The 22,400-nt window shown below is 48.5% G+C and overlaps 1 protein-coding gene across 5 annotated transcripts in view; it reads right to left on the minus strand.

Moving 5' to 3' along the window:
* Positions 1-142: 142 nt before the first annotated feature.
* The window catches only part of AKAP8L (A-kinase anchoring protein 8 like), a 31,718-nt gene continuing 9,460 nt past the window's right edge, over positions 143-22,400 (minus strand). The window contains exons 3-15 of one of the 5 annotated variants that reach the window (XR_013530730.1): positions 19,592-19,624; positions 18,921-19,161; positions 16,601-17,054; positions 16,399-16,495; positions 16,245-16,315; positions 15,751-15,814; positions 14,769-14,877; positions 13,180-13,321; positions 12,988-13,093; positions 12,618-12,748; positions 3,579-3,741; positions 609-704; positions 143-522 (exon numbers count right to left, since the gene is read on the minus strand). Coding sequence is in view for 3 of the 5 variants with exons in the window: in XM_002761844.7 (XP_002761890.1) it covers positions 214-522; positions 609-704; positions 12,618-12,748; positions 12,988-13,093; positions 13,180-13,321; positions 14,769-14,877; positions 15,751-15,814; positions 16,245-16,315; positions 16,399-16,495; positions 16,601-17,054; positions 18,921-19,161; positions 19,592-19,624 (1,853 nt within the window). In the remaining 2 variants the exon portion in view is untranslated. Of the gene's footprint in view, positions 523-608; positions 705-1,210; positions 2,149-3,578; positions 3,742-8,791; positions 10,428-12,617; positions 12,749-12,987; positions 13,094-13,179; positions 13,322-14,768; positions 14,878-15,750; positions 15,815-16,244; positions 16,316-16,398; positions 16,496-16,600; positions 17,055-18,920; positions 19,162-19,591; positions 19,625-22,400 lie in introns of those variants that run through there. The other 4 variants (XR_013530731.1, XM_008987439.6, XM_002761844.7 and 1 more) reach the window with 4 other exon arrangements.

Below are 22,400 nucleotides of genomic sequence, written 5' to 3' on the forward strand. Positions count from 1 at the left end.
ATCCGTAGCGTATCGGGAGTTGTGGTGCGGCTGCTGTGCCAGAGGGCCCAGCCCCTGCGCATGCGCATCCAGCTTCTCTGCCCGAGCCCAGTCCCGCCCTGCCCCGCCCCGCCGGCGAGGCAGTCACCGAGAAAGCTGGAGATGGGATGGAAAACTTTATTAGGATTGGTTTCCAGCTTCGGCCCCACGGGCCCCGCCCGCCCCGAGCTCAGGTCACGGGGCAACCCCGCCGCCCTCCTCGTCGTCCTCCACGTCGAGACCCGGGATGCCGCGGATCTGGCGCTGCAGCGCCCCTCCCAGCAGGGGCACGGCACCTTCCTCCTCCTCCTCTGGGGGCGGCGGTGGTGGTGGCGACGCGGCCACTGGGGCCGGCTCTGGGGGAACGGGGGGCTGCGCCGGCGCGCCCTCTGCACCCTCCGAGACCCCTGCCGCTTCGCCCTGCGCCCCCTCGTCCGGGGCGCACCCCTCAGCCTCCTCCTGCTCCTTCTCCTCCTCGGGGCTGTCGGTGAAAGGGTTCTCTCCCTGCAGGGAGGGGCGCGGACACTGAACGAGGGAGCACAGGCGGGGACTGGCCTGGGGTCAGGGCCAGCGCGGGACCAGCGGCTCACCTTCAGATAGCGCTCCAGCTTCTTGCTGATGAGCTTGTTGTTGAGGATGCTGCGGGCCACCATGAGCGAGGACTTCTTGGACTGCTCCATCATGAGCTGCAGGCAGGGCAGAAGGGGCTGGAGAGGCTGCTCTAGGTGACCTGTAATTCCCCCACCCCCACCCTGCCAGCTCAGAGGGACCACCCCCGCCCCCACACCCACGCACTTACACCTGGGGCGCAGCCCTACCAACGAAGGGCCATTCTACAAGCAGGGAACCACGATCTATCTGATCTTTGTTCAAATTCCCTCTCCTTCCACACAATTACTGTAGGTGATTAAAAATACAGATCTATAGATCTCTGTATGTCTTTATGGCTGTATTACAGAATTCTGGTTTGCTTACAAAAAAGCTGTAAGCAGCGAACAAATCAAACTAAGAGCCAAAGGTGCAAAACCCGTATCAAGGAGACAACTAGGCTAACAGGCAAGGAGCACTTTGGGGCCAACGGGGAGGATATAAAAGCAGGAACAGATATTTAATGAAACGTCTTTTTAACCCACAGAATTCCAAGAATGAAAAATTCTTCCCAGTCATGCAAGGTTAGAGACACTTCTCTGCTGGTGGGAGGATCAACTATTTCCATTATTTTTTTATTTCACAGAATGTTTGAAAAGTAAAAATCTCTCATTAATCCCTTCCCAGAACAATCCTAAATTTAAGAATTGGAGACATGTGTGCACACTGATTGTAGTGGCGAAAAACGGGGAAACACCTAAATGTTCTTCAGTGCAGAAGAAGTTAAATACATCATACATTCAAAAGTACAGCATTGCAGCCCGTTAAATCGGGCTCATCTCTCCACTGGCACAAGAGAGGTGTGTAATATAGTACTGTGGGCATAGCATGCAAGAGCCATTTTGTCTGGAAGGATTTCCGTCAGTATGCTAGGCCATTTCCTCATGGTGGGAGTACAGGCAAATCTCACTTTCGTCCTTATCAAAGCCATAAGATGAAAAGAGGGTATTTTTGGCGCGGTGGGAGAGCCTGTTGAGTCCCGCCCACTCCATTTACATGTTTCAGAAAGCCTTCGCACTTGCTGTTTCTACTCTCTCCATCTTCATTTTTTTTTCTTAGCACGTTTTTCTCTACTACTGGAGGAAAATATTAACAGACATCGTACATGCTCATGACAAACTAAAGATACACAATTAGAATACTACTATAGACCGTTCCTCAAGACCGTTGGCAACTTTCGCACTTGCCAACACTTTGTCCTCCTGGGTCTAGATGCCCAGATGACCATACCATTAATTCTCCCAACTGAGGCCAATTTATGTTGTTTCCAGATTTTCTCTACAATAACGCAGCAACACCAGAATAAACTGTATACTTCCATGCTGGTGCTTTTAATTCTAACCAGGTATGGTTTCAAAGTAATAGCGGCCAATTAACTGCAAAACATTTGCCAGGAATGCTTCTTCCACCAGTGTTAAAACAATGAACTGGTCCTCCTGTCTGCCCATCAGCACTGGGTGTTATCATTGCTGGGTATTTTTGCTGTGGATGAAAGAAGAATGTATGCTGCTGCCTCCTATGGCATTTCCTTGCCCACAGGCAACTGAGTGTTCCGATTTGCACACTGGACCACCTACCCAGAGTTCAGAATCTTGTAAATATTTTCTGATCCTGGTTTTATTTATTTATTTATTTTTTAGACAGAGTTTTGCTCTGTCACCCAGGCTGGAGTGCAGGGGCACGATTTCAGATACTGCAATCTCCACCTCCCAGGTTTAAGCAACTCACATGCCTCATCCTCCTGAGTAGCTGGGACTACAGGCCTGCACCACCAAACCCACCTAATTTTTTTTGTATTTTTAGTAGATACAGGGTTTTCCTATGTTGCCCAGGCTGGTCTTGAGTTCCTGAGCTCAGGCACTCCACCCATCTCAGCCTCCCAAAGTGCTAGGATTATAGGTGTGAGCCACCAGGTCCAACCAAATTTTCTGGAATTTGATACAGATTGAGTATCCCTTATCCAAAGAGCTTATGACCAGAAATGTTTCAGATGTTGGAATATCTGCATTATACTTACCAGTTGAGCATCCCTACTCCAAAAACCCAAAATCTGAAATGTCCTAATGAGCATTTACTTTGTCATGTCTGTGCTAAAAATGTCAGATTTTTTTTTTTTTTTTTGACAGAGTTTTGCTCTTGTTACCCAGGCTGGAGTGCAATAGCATGATCTCGGCTCACCACAACCTCCACCTCCTGGGTTCACGCAATTCTCCTGCCTCAGCCTCCTGAGTAGCTGGGATTACAGGCACACGCCACCATGCCCAGCTAATTGTTTGTATTTTTAGTAGAGACGGAGTTTCACCATGTTGACCAGGATGGTCTCGATCTCTTGACCTCATGATCCACCCGCCTTGGCCTCCCAAAGTGCTGGGATTACAGGCTTGAGCTACCGCGCCTGGCCGACTCTATCTCTTTAAAACAAACAAACAAAAGGTTTTGGATTTCAGATTTTCAGATGAGGGATGAACTTAAGCGTATGTTACGAGGTAGAGGGTCCGAAATTTTCTTTTCCAGAAATGTACAAAACAAACCTACCAAATTGGAATATAGGTCTACAGTTGCTTAACTATAAATTGGAAGTCCAAAGGCTCTAGAAAACAAGTTTTCCCCCAACATCCATTTGGTGGCTAAATATGAACGGATATTACATTTTTATTTATTCCATTCATATAAGTCACATGAAGAATTATTGATAATTCAACTACAAGGCACTTCCCCCACATCCTATTGGAGAGGTTAGTGTTCATACCATATTGTCTTTCTTTTTATTTTATTTTAGAGATGGGAGTCTCACTCTGTTGTCCACGCTGCACTGCTGTTGTGTGATCACAGCTCACTGCAGCCTCAAACTCCTGGGCTCAAGTGATCTTCCCACCCTAACCTCTTGAGTAGCTGGGACTACAGGCACTCACCACATGCTTGGGTAACTTTTTTATTTTTTGTAGAGACGAGGTCTAACTATGTTGTCCAAGGTGGTCAGGAACTACTGGGCTCAAGCAATTCTCCCACCTCAGCCTCCCAAAGTGCTGCGATTACAGGTGTCGGCCACTGTGCCCAGCCTTGCATATTGGCTTTCTGAAACCCAAAAATTAATTCTGAAGCATCTAGCCCGAAGGTTTCAGATATCTATACCAACTTTAACAAATTACTAAGTCTGTAACATACTGGGCCCTGTTGCTAGTCTCTCCATACTGGTTCTACTGTTTCATTACCGTGTTAATATCACCTTTGGTTTTTAATTGCAGTAACTTTGTAGTAAGTTTTTTTTTTTTTTCTTTGAGATGAAGTCTCGCCCTGTCGCCCAGGCTTCACTGCAAAGGTGTGATCTTGGCTCTCTGTAACCTCTGCCTCCTGGGTTCAAGCAATTCTCAGCCTCAGCCACCCAAGTAACTAGGACTACAGGAGCATGCCACCACACCCGACTAACTTTTGTATTTTTAGTAGAGACAGGGTTTCATCATGTTGGTAAGACTGGTCTTACATTCTTTACCTCATGATCCACCTGCGTTGGCCTCCCAGTGGCCTCCCAAAGTGCTGGGAGGCCACCATGGCTGACAAGTTTTAATATTTTCTAAATCAAGTCTCTCAACTATTGTTAGACTGAATTCTACAATGTAAAACTTTAAAATAATTTCACTTCATTTCATTGGGTCCCCCTCCCCGACCTAGATTTTGACTGGAAATGTGCTGTCTATATTAATTTGGAGAGAACTGTTTTTTGTTTTCTTTTACTATTAAATCTCCCATTTAAGAACACAGAATATTCCTCCATTCATTAAGATCTTATTTCATATTCTTGGAGTATTTGTAGTTCTTAAAGATCTCAACTCTTTCTTTTTTTTTAAGATGGAATTTCACTCTTGTTGCCTAGGCTAGAGTGCAATGGCGAGATCTTGGCTCACTGCAACCCGTGCCTCCCCGGTTTCAGTGATTCTCCCGTCTCAGCCTCCTGAGTAGCTGGGATTGCAGGCACCAGCCACCACGCCCAGCTGATTTTTTGTATTTTTAGTGGAGAAAGGTTTCACCCACCCACCTCAGCCTCCCAAAGTTCTGGGATTACAGACATAAGCCACCGTGCCCAACCCTCAAGTCTTTCTTCTTAAATCTGTATTCTTAGCTATTTTATACATTGTGTAGTTTATTTAAGTCTCTCTTTTTGTTTTTCCATTTAAATTTCTAACTGGTTAGTACTAAAATGGAGACACACTACTACTTTTTCTATGCTATCTTGAATCCTATCCCCTTACCAAATTTTATTAATTCTAAGAACATTTTGCTGGTTCAGCATTTGTTTTTTTTTGTTTCTTTTTTTTTTTTGAGATGGAATCTTGCTCTGTCACCCAGGCTGGAGTGCACTGGCGCGATCTCGGCTCACTGTAACCTCTGCCTCCTGGTTCAAGCGATTCTCCTGCCTCTGACTCCTCTGGGCTCACATACTTCTGGCTTGTTCATAAAACCGAGGTCCCATGCCAGGAAAGGCAAACCAAGCAGAGGCTACAGCCCACTGTACCTCCTCTTATGTCTCTCCTAAAGTGGCAGTCACTCAAAGAGAGGCACTCCATTGTCTCCCATCCGCAGAGCCTTGGCTCAGAGATTCTGCCCAGAGTGAGAAAAGATCCTTAAATCAGTCAACTCCCAATCTCTTCTCAAAGGAACTGACTTCATTGGCAAGAGTGTTGGGAAGTGCAAGACTAGAGACTTTCTTAAAAACAATGGAGACCAGGGAGAAAAAAAATTAAAAGGACACTGATAGCTTTGTTCTTTTTTCCTACTACACAGTCATAAAAAAGAAAGACCCATAGATTTGATAGTGGTATTAGCTAACCCACAGGCCAACTAGGTTACCAAAGAGGACCAAGACCAGTAAAACAGCTAAAACGGCCTCCCTGGGTTCCGAATAAATCTAAAACAACCTCAAAAACCATCCCTGTAGGGCTGGGCGCAGTGGCTCATGCCTGTAATCCCAGCACTTTGAAAGGCTGAGGTGGCCAGATCACGAGGTCAAGCACTTTGAGAGGCTGAGGCGGCCAGATCATGAGGTCAAGAGTTTGAGACCAGTCTGGCCAACATGGTGAAACTCTTATCTCTACTAAGAATACAAAAGTTAGCCAGGCATGGTGGTATGTGCCTGTAATTCCTGTTACTAAGGAGGCTGAGGCAGGAGAACTGCTTGAACCGGTGAGGCAGATGTTGCAGTGAGCCGAGATTGTGCCACTGCACACCAGCCTAGGCGACAGAGCAAGACTTTGTCTCGGGGGAGAAACAACAACAACAAGAAGCCATCCCTATAAAGGAGCCCAAATTTAATTGGATCAGCTTTGGGCAGCAATCTATGCCCCAAAATATTGTTGAAAACAATAAAGGAATCAGCCAGCAATTGGTAGAGTTTAACAGCTGAGTATAGCCTAGGAAAAAAAGAGCAAGCCCATGGCTTCCTCCCTCCAAGACACATCACCAGTTTCATACTGTGTGAGGATGAAAGAGACCTCACTAAAACAATCTGGCTACTCACTAAACAAATAGATAGGCAAACACAGTAATAAGACGCTGGGAGGGTGGGTGCGGGATCAGTGCCCAGAGCTGCCACAACGAATTATCTAAGATGTCTAGTTAACAATCAAAAATTATGAGACATCCAAAGGAAACTCTGACCCAGGCCCAAATTAAAAAAAGCAGACAATAGAAACTTCCTGTTACAGTGACCAGATGTCAACTTCAACAAAGATTTCAAACTAGCATTATAAATATGTTTAAAGAAAACTCAGGTAGAAGGTATGCCACTGTCTCATGAAACAATTTAAACACAGAGGTAGAAATTATAATATGTTAAAATCTTAGAGCTGAAATGTACAATAACTGACACGAAAAATCCATTTGAAGGACTCAGCAATAGATTTGAAATGAATTACTGAACCTGTGGATCAAAAGAGATTACACAATCTGTAGAACAGAGAGAAAAAAGTGAGGAAAAATGAACAGTCTCAGACAACCATGGCACACCATTAAGAGACCCAACATACGGGTAATAAGCATCAGAAGAGTAATGAGATAAAGGAGTAGGAAAAACAACACTTGAAGAAACAATGGCTGAAAGCTTCCGAAGGTTAATGAAAACTGTAATCTGTACATCAAAGAAGCTCAACAAACTCCATGTAGAATAAACACAGAGAGATGCCCAAAAAGATATAATAAAAATGCCGAGAGTCAAAGACAAAGGAAAAATCTTGAAAGCAGCAAGACAGAGACAAATCATCACAAGGAAACCCCAATAAGGGTAAAAGCTGACTTCTCAGAGGGACACTGTGGCTCATACCTATAGTGGCAAGACCCTGTCTTTATTTTTTTTTTAAAAGGTAAAATAGGAAACTTTCTAGACAGACACAAATTACTAAAACTAAGATGTCTAAAAAAACCCAGAATATCTGAATATACCCTATAACAAGTGGAGACTGATTAGTAATAATAAAAAGAAAAGCTAGTTAACTGACTGGCCGCAGTGGCTCATGCTTGTAATCCCAGCACTTTGGGAGGCCAAGGCAGGCAGATTTGCTTGAGTCCAGGAATTTGATACCAGTCTGGGTAACATGACAAAACCCCATCTCTACAAAAAACTACCAAAACTAGCCAGGCATGGCGACACACATGCCTTTATGTCCCAGCTACTTGGGAGGCTGACCTGGGAGGCTGAGATGGGAGGACTGCCTGAGCCTGAGAGGTGGAAGTTGCAGTGAGCCGAGAGTACACTGCTGCATTCCAACCTAAGTGACAGTGAGACCTTGTCTCAAAAAAAAAAAAAGCTACTTAACAAAAGCCAGGCCCAGATGGCTTCACAGGCAAATTCTACCAAGCACTTGAAGAATTAATACTAGTATACTAGTTCTTCACAACTCTTCCAAGAAACCAGAAAAAGAAGAAAAATGATAACTGTATGAGGCCAGTATTAATTAACCTGATACCCAAACCAGAAAACTGTATCAGCAAAAACCTAGACTATTATCTTTTATGAATAGAGATGCAAAAATTCTCAACAAAATACCAGCACAACTAATTTATAAAAATAATTACATACTGTGACCAAGCAGGATATATCCCAGGGATGCAAGGGTGGTTTATATCCAAATAAAATAATGTAACATACTGTAACAACAGAAAGACAAAAGCCACATGATCATCTCAAAAGAGGGAGAAAAGGCATTTGACAAAATCCAACACCATTTTAAGATAAAACATTTAATAAAACAGGACTAGATGGGAACTTCCTCAATTCAATCAAGGGCACCTATGAAAAACCTACAGCTGACATCATACAAATGGTAAAGACTGGTACTTTCCCTATAAGATCAGAAAGAAGACGAGGACATCCATTTTCACACTTCTATTCAATGCTGTATTGGAGGTGCTTGCCAGGGCAGTTAGGTAAGAAAAAGAAATAAAATGCATCTAGATTGAAAAGGAAAAAGCAAAACTAACTCTATTTGCAGATGACTCATGTTGTACAAAGAAACCCCTAAGAAATCCACTAAAAGCTATTAGAACTGATAAACATTATTTTATGTTTTTATTTTTTAGAGACAGGGTCTTGCTCTGTCACTCATGCTGGAGTGCAGTGGTATGATCATAGCTCCATGCAGCCTCAACCTCGTAGGCTTAAGCCATCTTCTTACCTCAACCTCCTGTGTAGTGGGGACTATAGGCACTTGCCGCCACACCTGGCTAACTTGTTTCTTTTGTACAGAGAGGGTCTCACTATGTTGCCCATGCTGGTCTTAAACTCCTGGGCTCAAGTGATCCTCCCACCTCTACCTCCTCGTGTTAGGATTACAGATATGAGCCTCAATGCCCAGCCATAGTTTAAATATTATTAAAATTATTAAACAGTAAAAATGAATAGTTCAGTGAGGTTGTAGGATATAATATCAATATATTGGCTGAGCACAGTGGCTCACACCTGTAATCCCAATACTTTGGGAAGCTGAGGCAGGAGGACTGCTTGAGCCCAGGAGTTTGAGACCAGCCTGGGCAACATGGTGAAACCCTATCTCTACAAAAAATACCAAAAGTAGCTGAGCATAGTGGCACATGCCTGTAGTTCCCGCTACTAGGGAGGCTGAGGAAGGAGGATTACCTGAGCCCAGGAGGTTAGAGGCTGCACTGAGTCATGATGGTACCACTGCACTCCAATCTGGGCAACAGAGTAAGACCCTATTTGAAAAAAAAAATGGTATTTTTAAACACATGCCAAAAAAAAACATCCAAAAGCACTAAGAAAACAATTCCATTTATAATAGAAACAGAAATAAAATACTTATAAATAATTTTAACAACAATAAAGAACAAAGTTTATATTCTGAAAACTACAAAACAAATGAAAGAAGTTAAAGGAGATCTCAGTAAACAAAAAGACATCCCATATTCATGGATTAGAAGACTTAATATTGTAAAGATGGCAATACTCACCAAACTGATCTAGAAATCACACACAATCCTATCAGAATACCAGCTGGCTTCTTTGGAGAAACTGATAAGCTGATCCTAAAACTTACATTGAAATCCAAGGAGCACAGAATAACCAAAACAATCTTGAAAAAGAAGAATAAAGTTGAAGTGCTCGAATTTCCTGGTTTCAAAGTCTAGTAGTAACAAAGCTACAGTACAAACTGGTATAAAAACAGATGTACAGAACAGTGGAATAGAATTGAGAGTAAACCTACATGGCTATGGTTAACTAACTTTCAACAAAGATGCCAAGGTCCTTCGATGGGGAAAAACAGTCTCTTTCATTTCTTTTTCAAATGGTGATGGAACAACTTAATATCTAGATGCAAAAAATAAAGTTAGACCCTTAACTTATACCATATAAATAAATGAACTCAAATGGAACAAAGACCTAACTGTAAAAGCTAAAACCATAAAATTCTTAGAAGAAAACATATGAGCAAATCTTTGTGACCCAGGATTTATCAATAGATTCTTAGTTATGACACCCAAAGCATAAGCAATGAAAGAAAAATAAATTGGACTTTATGAAAATTAAACTATTGTGCTACAAAGGATACATCAAGAAGGTGAAAAAACCCACAGAATGGGAGAAAATATTTGCAAATCATATCAAATATGGGACTTGTATATAGAATAAAGAACTAATAAATCAAAAAGACAACACAATTTAAAAATGCACAAAGAATTTGAATAGACATTTCTCCAAAGATACAAAAATGGCCAACCAGCCCATGAAAAGATGCCATTAGTCATCAGGGCTACGAAAATCAAAACCACAATGATACCACTTCTCACCCACGAGGATGACTAGATCAAAAAGTCAGAAAATAAGTGTTGGTGAGTATGTGAAAAAATCGGAACCCTTACAGATTGCTGGTGGAAATGTAAAATAGTGCAGTCACTTTGGAAAATTGTCTGGCATTTCCCGCAACAGGTTAAAGTGTTACTATTTGATCCAGACATTTCAGTCCTAGTTATATACTCAAGAGAAATGAAAACATACGTCCACATAAAAACTTGCACGATGTTTCTAAGAGCATTATTCATGATAGCCAAAAGGTGGAAACAACCCAAATGCTCAAAAAGATGAATGGATAAACAAAATGTGGCATATCTATCTATACGATGGAATAATACGAAGCCATATGAAGGAATGAAGCTCTGATACACGCTACAATGTGGTTGAACCCCGAAAACATCATGCTCAGTGAAAGAAGCCAATCACAGAAGACCACGTTATGTGATTCTGTTTATAGCAGTGTCTAGAATAAGCAAATAGAGAGAGTGAGATTAGTAGCTGTCTAAGGCTATAGGAGGACAAGAGGTTGGGGGGCTGATAGCTAAAGGGTTTCTTTTTGAGATGATGAAAATATTCTGCAATTGACTGGTTGATGACTGCAAAATTCTGTGAATACATGAAAAACTGATGAATTGGTTTTTCCGTTTGTTTGAGATGGTCTTGCTCTGTCCCCCAGGCTGGACTGTGGTGGTGCAATCGTAACTTACTGTAAACTTGAACTCTTGGCCTTAAGCGATCCTCCTGCCTTGGCCTCCCAAAGTGCTGGGATTACAGGCATGAGCCATTGCACCCAGCCCTAAGACTACTGAATTGTATACTTGAATGGGTGAATTGTACAGTATGTGATTATATCTCAGTAAAGCTGTTATCAAAGATAACGATAATAATTAGAAGCTTTCTTTTCATCTCTATAGTCTGGAATTCTAAAAAAATACAGTATTTAAACTGTATTCAAATTAGTTCTATAAACCAATGACTTCTGATGCCTTCCAAATATCTTTTATCATCCTTCCAAACCCCTCTATGATTATGAGCTGCTATGGTGTTTTGTTTTTTTTTTTAACTTCTTTTAGGATCAATTTTTAGTTTGCATTTTGCTAACTATCACTTCCCCTGGATTTTCCAACTTTTATTAATTATATATAGTTTCCATCCTCTGCAATCTTCTCTCTAACCCCTACTAGTTCCCAGCACAAGAATCTGTTCTTGGCAAGTTCCCTAAAGCTTCTCTGTTCCCAAAGCCAACTGACAATTTCCTTATCTTCCCAGACCTCTTGGTGGCATTTCCAAATTCTGAGTCTCTGCAACTACCCAAGCCAGAGAGACTCCTGAGACTCTGTCCACTGTTCAGAATCATCACAATGAAAAAGACTAGAGAGGCATTGTGATGAGCATGGAAAAAGGTGGAGAAATGCTGCTTCCCACACTCACCTTGGATGCTAACATCTGCTCATAAACCCCATCACTCTTCTCGGGGGTGAAGACAGCCAAGCCCCTCTTTGGCCCAGACCTGGTCCTGGGCCTCTTTGCTTTTCCCTGATACACAGCCCCTTCACCCCCACCTCCAACCCAGCATGCCATCCATTCAAACAAAAGACACCTACTCTGGCTTGTGTGCTAGGCATTGAGGCTACACTGGAAAATGAGAAGAATTTGCTCATTCTCTTGCCATATGTTCTCCTTGCCCCACAACGTATTTCCCCACTGCTCCCTCGTCTGCGGCAGTCTCGGCAACACTACTGTCCTCCCGGTTCCCCAAGTCAGAAACCAGAGTCACCACAGGCTCCTGGTCACACCCACATGCTGACCTCTGGCTCCTTTCCTTCAACTGCTCTTCTGTCCTTCACTCCCAAGGTGAGGTCTCTTCTCATCTGGAGACTGCAGCAGCTCCTCCTTGGCCCCCACCACCCACCCAGGTGCAGGCCTGAAGTCTCTAGTTCAATACCAACTCTTATCCTGTTAATCCCACACTTGAAACTTCACTGGTTACAAGAAAAAGCCCAGGCCTCTCAGTGCAGCTCTTTTTTTTTTTTTTTGAGACGGAGTTTTGCTCTTGTTACCCAGGCTGGAGTGCAATGGCGCGATCTCAGCTCACCGCAGCCTCCACCTCCTGGGTTCAAGCAATTCCCCTGCCTCAGCCTCCCAAGTAGCTGGGACTACAGGCATGCGCTACCATGCTAGGCTAATTTTTTGTATTTTTAGTAGAGATGGGGTTTCACCATGTTGACCAAGAGGGTCTCGATCTCTTGACCTCGTGATCCACCCGCCTCGGCCTCCCAAAGTGCTGGGATTATAGGCGTGAGCCACCGCACCCAGCCATCAGTGCAGCTCTTTAAGCCTCAAGCCCAACTCCCTCCTCCAGCAACACTTACACTGTATCACCTCCATTTGGTTTCTGAACCTAATCTGGCGCTGGCCCCTATGCACATGGAGGTCCCACAGAATATATCACCTTCTTCCAGGCAGAGTCCCTATCTCCCACCCTTCTCTCTGTAGCTGCGCTGCCTGCACCGAGCTAGAAATGTCCACATCCACCTGCTCCTGCCTCCACTGCAGTTCCTCATGGGCAGGCAGAGGTTCTAACTGCACAACCTTCTCAGAGGTCTCACTCAGTCTACCCACAGGACAGAGGGAGAGCACTGTGGCTACTCACCCTGCGGTTACGGTTATGATCCATGGTCTTCAGGTGCTTCTGGATGATGCCAAACTGCATGGGAATGAAGAGGTCGCAGGCTGCACAATGGGCTGCCTCCACCTTCTTCACAAAATGCTCCATGGCAATTTCTGCAGTGGGAAGGAGGGAGACACTACTGGGCCCAGGTGCCTAAGACAGATTCAGGTATTTGAGGAAAAAAACCACACCAGCATCTCCTCAACTCGCCCTGCCACTTCCACCTGGGCCTGAGCTGAGGCTGTTCTCCTGACCTTCCCTGGGGGAAGAGAAGGGTGTCTTGACCCTGTACTGAGAATCAGGAGGGCGGGCTGAGGCCTTGCCTGGTGGAAGTGGGCTAGAATCTCCTCACCCTGGGTCAGATCCTGGTCTCTGTAGATTTGCTGGATGAGGCCATCAAGGTCCTCCACAGTTTTTCGGAGCTCCTCTGTCTTCTTGGTCTTGTTGGTGACGTACTCCTGCAAGGAATACAGAGGTTCGTATGGGCCGCCTTCTGTTCTCAGGGGTCCAAGAAACTAAGAGTGGCTGTTACTCCAAGGCTCACCTGCAGAAAGTCAGCTGTCTGCTTAGGGAGCTTGGTGCCTACATACTTAAAATGTTCCTTGTGGAACTTGCTGTCTAGGTGGCTGGCCATCTCGTCCTCATAGAAGGTCCGGTATTTGCAGAGAGAACACACAAACTGGATCCTGCCACAGGAAGGAAACAATGGGCTGAGGCTGCAAGTGTCCCAGGGGACACTGCTGCCGCCTCACCCAACCCAGACACAAGCCTTGAAATAGGCCTTGCTCATGGGCTTCTGAAGTACGGTCCCAGCAGAGGGACAGGCTAGGACCAGTGGGGTTGGGAGTAGAAAGGGCCAGAAAGTCTGCAGGCTGCAGATACTGCCACGTAGGGGACAGGGGAGGAGCTCTTCCTTCCCACAGGCAGGAGGCTGAAGCCTGAGACAGCAGCTGCTGCAACAGGCAACGAGTCGCTGGAAGGTTGATGGAGGGCCTTGCTACCAAGGCTGGGCAGGAGCGTGTGCACTTGGCCCAGGTGGGGACCAGAAGGAAGGATGCCCTGGCGTGAGCCAGGTGGCACTGAGGTGCAGAGTGGAGTACGCAGTCCTGAGGCAGGGCCCGAAAAGGTGCTGCATCGTCCTTCTGGGATCTGGGGGACTCAAAGGCCCAGCCCATCCTCTGCTCAGAATGCTTGGGGGTGGTGTCGGGAGGGATGGGAGGCAGGCAGGCCTGGGCACCTGCTGCCTCATCTTCCTCTTCCAAGAAGAGACCAGTCTGAGCTGGAAGGAGGGCGCCCGCCCGGCCTGCCAGAGGGCAGCCTGGAGTCACCTGGGCGAGGTGCTCTGTCTGGGCCTGGTGTCCACAGCAGAAGCCCGGGGTCTGGGGCCTGGGCCGGAGCAGGCCGCCGTGGCAAGGGGCGGAGGAGGCCAGCCGCCACCGAGACCTCAGGGCGGGTCCCTACCTCTGCCGGACGTCCTTATCTGGGCCACGGGGTCAGCTTTGTCTGGAGAGCCCAGGGGCCGGGCGCCGGCGAGGCTGAGGAAGGTCCAGCAAGAGCAAGAGTCTGAGGCGGAGGAGGCAAGCGCCAGTGCGGGAGCCCTGAGGGCAGACAGACCCAACCAAGGGGCGTGAAGGGCTCAGCCGAAGACAGGCCCAGCCTGACAGGGCCAGCGGGCAGGGCAGAGGGCAGGCCCGAGGCTGCCACAGCCCACAGGTGCTGCCATCTCTCCTGGGCATGGCGGCGGCCTCTTGGCAGCTAGCTGGGGTGGCACAGGCGCCTTGGACCTTGAGTCTCTGATGAGCTGGCCCCCTCCCTCAGGGGCATCAGGCCCCCAGTGCACCTTGGGGTTCGTGCGCCGAGTGACCTAGCGCCAGAGCTTCGGAGCAACGGTGCCGAGCGGTGTCGGGTCTCGGGCCACAGATGCCAGCGGTCGCCAGGCGGCCGCAGAGGGGCAGGGGATGAGTCAGGCCTTGGGAGCTGGGCCTGGCGGGAAGCAGGGTCCATGCACGGCTGAGCAGGTGGTGGCTCCCAAGGGAGGCCAGAGGGCGGCGAGCTGGCAGAGCTATGGCCCTGCTCTCCTGGCAGCAGCCCCACAGTGAGGCAGAGGCAGAGGGGTGGAGGGAAGCTGGTTACCTTTCCACCATTCGGTCTCGCTGCCGCTTTTTCTGCTTGTCCTGACTCTTCTTGCCTGCCTGCAACTTGCGCTTGGTCTGGCCGTTCTCATCCTGGGTGGTCAGGGCCCCTGTGGGAGCAGATGGGCATTGTCACCAGTTTGGCTCTGCCAGGACAGGGCAGGCCCTGTGACCTCTGGCTAAAACACACACTGTCCACTCGAGGGTCCATCGAGAACAGGTGTCCAAGCAAGGCCTCTGGCCATGAGCAGGGCTGAGTATCCCGGGCTTGGCCTAGGCCCCAAAGAGTGGGAGCCAGGTGCTAACCCCTCCACTCTCCAGGACACCCACACTCTCTGTGCAGTAGGCAAAGAGGATGCTGGAAAGCAAACAGGGGCTATCTTGGTGGGGACACTGGCACATGTTCAGAGGGGCCAGGTGGTGGGATGCAGGGAGGCTGCTCATATGGCCCTGCCCACCCCCCACCGGGCAACGCGGCAACAGTGGGCTGAGGCTGGATTTGCTGTTAGGTACCTGCTGGCGCTCATCACTCAGGTGGGGGGACACGGACTCCCAACAGGGGCTGGAGAGGCGCTAAGGGAGAGGACACGCACACCAGAGCCGTAAAAACTGCACCGAGGGTCCCAGCTTGGACACCAGCCACTGAGGACTTGGAACTGCACATTACTGAGGGACTGAGGGCAGGGGGTGTGCCTGGGGTTCCCCACACTTTTACTCACTGCCCCCATCTGAAGGCAAAACCAATGTGCTAGGCAGGGGTCACCACCATACACAGCCTCCACCAAGGAAGAAGGAGGCAGAGTGGGAAGGGTGGGAAGGGGGAGGAGGTGGCGAAAGAAAGCCCCCTGCCAGTGCACACCCGGGGCCACAAGGGAGGTCCCCAACTGGCTGCATATCTGCCACAACCCTGCCCTCAGCTGGGTCCCACCCACTGTGACCCCTGGAAGAGCCACCCCAGCACCAGGCACCCCAAGAAAACTCACCCTTCTCTGGATCCTCTTTTCCTTCTTCTCTCCCATCCTCTTTTCCCTCCTCGTCCTCTCCGTCCTAATAATTTCAAATTCCAACTTTAAAACAGGTGCCTTTCTTTTCTTTTTAAAGAAACCAAGTTTATTAGAGCAACAGTATATGGCAAAATGGCTGCTTGCTCCACAGACAGAATAGGGCTATCCCACAGGCAGGGTGGCTCAGAGTAGCCCAGTTACAATGGCTGTAAATGACAAGGTCTAGCTGTGTGCTAGGAACCTCACATCCTCCCACTACCTGGTGCACAGGAGGCTTGTCCCATTTTCCAACAAGGAAACTGTGCCTCCAGCTTGGCAGCCTGTGCTTTCTGCCAGACCACACTGCCTCCCCATGCTGGTCACTGTGCACACAGAACTAACACAACACTGTCTCTAGCCCCCAGGGAGAGCACCACTCTTCAGCCCAGCTCACCCTTCCTGCAGATAGAAAATGCGCAGCCAGGGACACTTACCACTCTGGAGCCCTTCTCCACAGCCTCGGTCCCTTCAGGTCCCTCTGTGGCTTCCCCCTCGGTGCCCTCATCTGAAAGGGAAGAGAGAGGTAGGCTCAGCCCAGGAGCCCCAGGAGGCATGGGGCAGCTGCCCAGTACCACCTGTCTAGCTCACCATTGTCTGAATCGCTGTTGTCCGAGCAGTCCGTGCGGGTGGCTTTGCTATCTGGCTCATCAGGACTGCCGCCCTGCTTTCTCTTCTTCTTCTTGGTCTGGGTAATAAGAGGGGAAGCCATGTCAGAGAGCATGGCTCCTGGCCCTTAGCTCCGCCCCAGCAGGAACTAAGCTTCCCAGAGGGGAAGGCTGTCTCCACTCACCCGGAAGTCTGCTGTGGTCCAGGTCTTCCAGGTCCGCCTCATCTGTTTCATGCCATTGCCAAACCCAAAGCCAAAGCGGGAGCTGCCAGGGAAGGCGCCCGCACCTCGCATTCCCTGGAACATGCCATACTCGGGGATGATGTTCTGGGAGAAGAGGGAGGGCAGCCGAGAGGCACCAGACATGCACTGGCCCCGGGCCCCCATGGGGTCTTCCCACATGCGCCCATAGCCCGAGGCCATCGGCCGGCCGCTCCGGGCATCCCGGGCCCAGCCCTGCGCCCTGGGACCAAAGGTGTCGCTGCCACGCATGCGGAACTGGTCACGGTAGGCGTCGTATTGGCCCTCATAGGCCATTTCCATCTCAGGGTCAAGCTCGCTGTAGTCATAGCCTGACCGATACAGGTCACGCTCACTCAGGACGGCCCTTGAGTCACAGGCCTCATAGGAGTCATACCTGCAGAGGCATGGGACGAGCATCAGGTGGAGCCCCTCAGGGTCCCTCACCTCCAGGCGACTGCTCCTGCCCTCCCCACAATCTCCCAGTCCAGCACCCACCCTGTCCTGGTGGGCAGGCTCAATGTTCAGAAAAGCCAATTAAAAAGTTCCAGCCTCTCAGCTTATCTAGGGGCACCACTGCCCCAAGCTTGAACGTAGCCATACACTGGCTTAGGGACCCTAAGAAGGACTGAAAACTGGGGTGGAGGCTCTAGTCCAGTGAGTCTCAACAAGGGGCAGAGCTGCTTCACAGCTCTTGGGAACATGTGCACCATCTGTGGGAGCCGCAATGCCGGAGGCTGCTCCCGGTGGGCCAGGGTGGAGCACCTCAGCACCCTGCAGGACACAGGCAGCTCCAGCACAATGAATATGCAGGCAATGAGGCTGATGATGCCCATGGGAAACACTATGTTCTTGTCCCTCGTAACTGGGGAACCTTCAAACCCTGCAAAGTCCCTCATTACCAAAATAACTGAGACAAAAGGGTATTTCCCAGGAAAGACACTAAGAGCTTGCCCAGGAACAAGAAAAACAGCTGTATCACATCAAGCCTGGAGCCCAGAGCCAGACACCAAACTCTATATACCCTATATTGCAACTGGGAAGGCAGTCCAGACCTCTTCCCAGGACACAGAGGGCACTTAGAGAGCTTTTAACCATGACTGCAGCCCACAGCCCACACCCCCACAGGCCTGGAACCCACACACCTCATAGGCACAAGGGCTCCCCTTATATGCTATTTCCTAAACCCAGGCCACCAGGAGGCACCAGCAACTGTAAGAGCAGCAGTTGGTGCTGCCATCGCTCTGCTTCCCCGATCCCCAACTCCAGGCTGTGGCAAGAAGGTGCACAGCAGCAACACAAGCCCAAGCCCCATACACCAAGCCTTTAGCTTCAAGTGCTGCAGCTGTTGGGCCAGGAGTTACAGAGCCCATGGCATCAAGTCCCCTTGTGCCTGTCCCATGCCCTGACACTACAGCTCTGGGGCCTCATTTGGCCCCACCAGAGCCTGGTCAGGTGACTCCCGACTCTCAGCTTTCACTCATCTGTTAGTTGAAGCTCCACTGTATCCCCTGCTACAGATACACCTGCCCTCCTCACTGAAGCCTCGCACTGGGCACAAGCACTCCTGGGCCAAGTCCAGTTCAGTTAATGACAAACACCCACAGCATGATGCTTTGGATTAGGGCAGATCTGGTGCGTGAGGCCCAGCCCCACCATGTACTTGCTGCATGCCTTTGGGGTATGACCTGCCTGCACTTCTGTTTCCCCACCTGCAAAATGAGGACAGCAGCAGTTCCTCACAGGTGTGCTTCCATCAGTTACACATTTGAAAGGCACAGGAGAGAAACCAGGAATTGCCCACACCAGCCCCAACCCTTACGTGGTTACGTGGGGGTGGCCCAGCTCGCAGTGATCAGCCCCAAAGGCTGGTCCCACCCTTTACACCAAACTCCATCTGTCCTGCCCTGATACAGCACAGGAGGCAAAGTCTTGAGAGAATTCCAAATGGCTGTCCTTGGAGGGAGGGGAGCCTCAACACTTTGTTTTTGAGAACATAGTGAAGTCAGCCCAATCTGGGCTTGTTCCTCCCACTCCAAGCTGGGGAAAGGCTGACCACCAGGCAGTGTGGCAGGGGTTGAGGATGGGTGAGAGGAGACACAAGTCAGAGATGGGAAGTGCAACAGACCCCGCTGGGAGCCACAGCAGCACTAAGTAGAGGGAGGAGCAGACACAGAGGCACACTGAGAGAGGAAAAGGCAGCAGGCAGCAGGCAGGAACCACCCCTGCAGAGCCTCAGCCCCTAGACAAGGGTTCCACTCACCTTTCTCCACCTGAGCCATACACGCCTCCTTGCATCATGTCTGTCTCCAAATGCGGCACCATATCTAAGCGCTGATTAATTCTGGATAAAACGGAATCGGCACTGGCGCTACCCGAGGCACTAGTGTTTGCATTTGTGTCAGAGCTAGGCATTTCCCAAGAGTGTGAAGTGGCCATACCATACCCATAGTTGGTGGTGTTATCCTGGCCATAGCCATAGCCATAGCCATAGCCCTCGTAGCCTGCAGTGAGGGAGACAGAGCCAGACAGATGGTAGGGGCAGGCAGAGGGGAGGCAGACAGACAAACACAGATACAAGGGCACCTTCTGTCACAGAGACAGGAGACCCTAGTCACTGAGTCCGGATGGGCCCTTGCCATTCTTTTTTTTTTTTTAAAAGATGGGGTTTCACCATGATGGCCAGGCTTGTTTTGAACTCCTAACCTCAGGTGATCCACCCACCTCAGCCTCCCAAAGTGCTAGGATTACAGGCATGAGCCATGGCACCCGGCTCTGGCCCTTGCCATTCTGATGAGGGCCTCCTGTTAAGGAGCAGGTAACCCCAGAAACACGCCCCCTCCCCGCTCCCAACCTTGGCCAAGTGGGGCAGCAGCAGAGAAATAGCCAGAACAACCCCAAGGGATAGACAGCAATCAAAGGAATGATACTTGCCTCTGTTTGTCCCAGAGTTCCAAGTTCCATATCCTACAAAAAGTAAAAGGGCAATTACATCTATACTTGCTTACAATACAAGAGCTTAATTCAGGCACAAAGACAATTATTCCCAGGATGTGACTGGTCAGAACAGGCTGCATCTCCCCTAAATGAGAAGCCTTGAGCTGGTGAGCACTATACAAATGACCCAGACTACTTGCTTCCCTGGTGCCTGGCTGCCTGTGGCTCTGAGCATCTGTTATTTAAGGAGCCTTCTGTTCCCAACACTCTCAGCTAAGGAACTTGGCTGCTATACTCCTCGATTAAAGCGCCAGAATTAGAAGATGACCTCCATGACACAGGCTAAGTGCTAATCAGTTTACAGCAGAAAACCCAATCCCAGTCCCCCAAGACTCGGCCTTAAAAGGGAGGGCCAACAAGCCCTTGAATTGTAAACTGTGCTGTGCTGGAACACATCAGTGGGAGAAGCCCAAGAGGCAACGCTTTGCCTTAGAAAAGCTGTGGAGAGAATGATCTGGATTATAAACTTAATATGCTCTGGATTCAATCACAACACACAATAAAACTTCTTTCCTTCAGGAACATAAAGCCACTGAGAACTGACACAGTGTAAAGTCCCCTGGGAACTCTGAGTCAAACACACAGTTCCCCAAAGGAGGGCACAGAGCAGGTGACCCATTTCCCTGGGTCTCTAGTGAGACCCAATAGTTGCTTCCAATTCCATGTCATCTCTGCCCTGCAGACAGAGGACATGCTTATCCCCAGGGCAGGGGACCAAAGCTCAGTGAGACAGACAGCAGGACAATGAATGCCAGAAGCCAGATCAGAGCAGGACGAGTGTAAGTCAACTGAAAAAAAGAGAAAGAGGCAACAGGCAGGCTGTTGTCTTGCACTCGGGTTCCTCCACGACCCAGTACACAAACAAAATGGGAAGAAGTTCGAGAGAAGCTGAGGAACTGCTGATGACCACTATGTTTAACAAGAGAGCTCACAAAACAAAAACTCTTGGGCTGGAGAAACCAAAACAGAGGCTTCTCATCTAACTGTTGATGCATTCCCTGGGCACAGGAACAGAGGCTTGCAGTCCCAAGCACTGCTCAGGCACGGAGACCTGCTTGTTGCTAAGGGAGACACTAATAGTCAGAGAGCAGCATGGGTCAGCCAGGAGTGGTGGCTGAGGAAGGAGTGGCTAAGGAGCCATTCTGACAGGCAAGAGAGGCTGGCAGAGCCACATAAAGAGCAATGCATAAGGCCGGGCACAGTGGCCCACTCCTGTAATCCTAGCACTTTGGGAGGCCAAGGTGGGCAGATCACCTGAGATCAGGACTGTGAAACCAGCCTGGCTGATATGGTGAAACCCCATTTCTACCAAAAACACAAAAGTTAGCTGGGCATGGTGGTGCACATCTGTAGTCCCAGCTACTCAGGAGGCTGAGGCACAAGAACTGCTTGAACTCTTGGCCAGGCGTGGTGGCTCACACCTGTTCACGAGGTCAGGAGATCAAGATCATCCTGGCCAACATAGTGAAACCCCATCTCTACTAAAAATACAAAAAAAATTTAGCTGGGCATGGTGGTGCAGGCTTGTAGTCTCAGCTACTTGGGAGGCTGAGGCAGGAGGATTGCTTGAACCCGGGAGGCGGACATTGCAGTGAACCGAGTTTAAGCCACTGCATTCCAGCCTGGGCGACAGAGTAAGACTCCCTTAAAAAACAAAAACCAAACCAACAAACAAAAAAAAACACACAGGTAGCCCAGGCAGCTACCTGGCCACATGACTGTTTGTACCAGGGATGGTGCGCACTAGCTATTCTAAAGAAAACAGCATAGGGAGGCAAAGGCAGAACCATCAGGGCTGTTTGTGAGGCTATTACATAGTTACCACAGGCTTCACCTCCTGAGGATCTGCCAGAACAGAGTGCGAAGGCACAAGGAAAGGAAGGAGGCATCAACTATGTGAATAACACTTTACGTTTTAAAGACAGGCAGGGCCTCCCACGATGGCCAACTCTCAGGAATCCCTACAGGAAAACACTATGTGCCACTTGCTATGCCTGGAGCAACCCAGACTCCTTGATGGGACACCCCAGCTGGGTCCCTTCAGAAGGAAGCCTTCATCTAGACTGGTGTTTAGGGACTCCCCAAGACCTGCTCTTTCTGAAAGAACACCCCAATTCATTTCCATCCCCAGAAGGGATGAAATCATGGTTGACAAAGGAAATTTTAAGGATATATACATAGATATACATATCCTTAAAGATATATATGTATATATATATATATATATTTTCTTTTTGAGACAAGGTGTAGAAGGCTGCAGTATTGTGGTGTGATCACAGCTCACTGCAGCCTTGACTCCCCGGGTTCAAGTGACCTTTCTGCCTCAGCCTCTGGAGTGGCTAGGACTACAGGCATGCACCACCATCCCTGGCTAATTTTTTCTATTTTTTGTAGAGATAGGGTTGTACTGTGTTGCCCAAGCTGGTCTCAAACTCCTGGGGGCTCAAGTGATCCTCCCATCTCAGCCTCTCATCTTAACCGCACCTGGCTAAGGACATAATTTTTAAAAGAAAAAAGAACACTGGTCACAGTAAGTGATATTTATGGACCAAAAATAGAAAACCATTCGATATTCAACTTTAAGGTAATAGTTGATCAGATTATAGTCTACCTACGCTACTCAGTGACATATCATGTAAGCATAAAAAAAAATTTACTATGCCTTATATAGTACAAGGAAATGCTTCTAACATAAAATAAAGGAGGACAGCTAGGCGCAGTGGCTCACACCTATAATCCTACCACT

This window comes from Callithrix jacchus, chromosome 22 (assembly GCF_049354715.1).
Source record: "Callithrix jacchus isolate 240 chromosome 22, calJac240_pri, whole genome shotgun sequence".
Classification (NCBI taxonomy): Eukaryota; Metazoa; Chordata; class Mammalia; order Primates; family Cebidae; genus Callithrix; species Callithrix jacchus.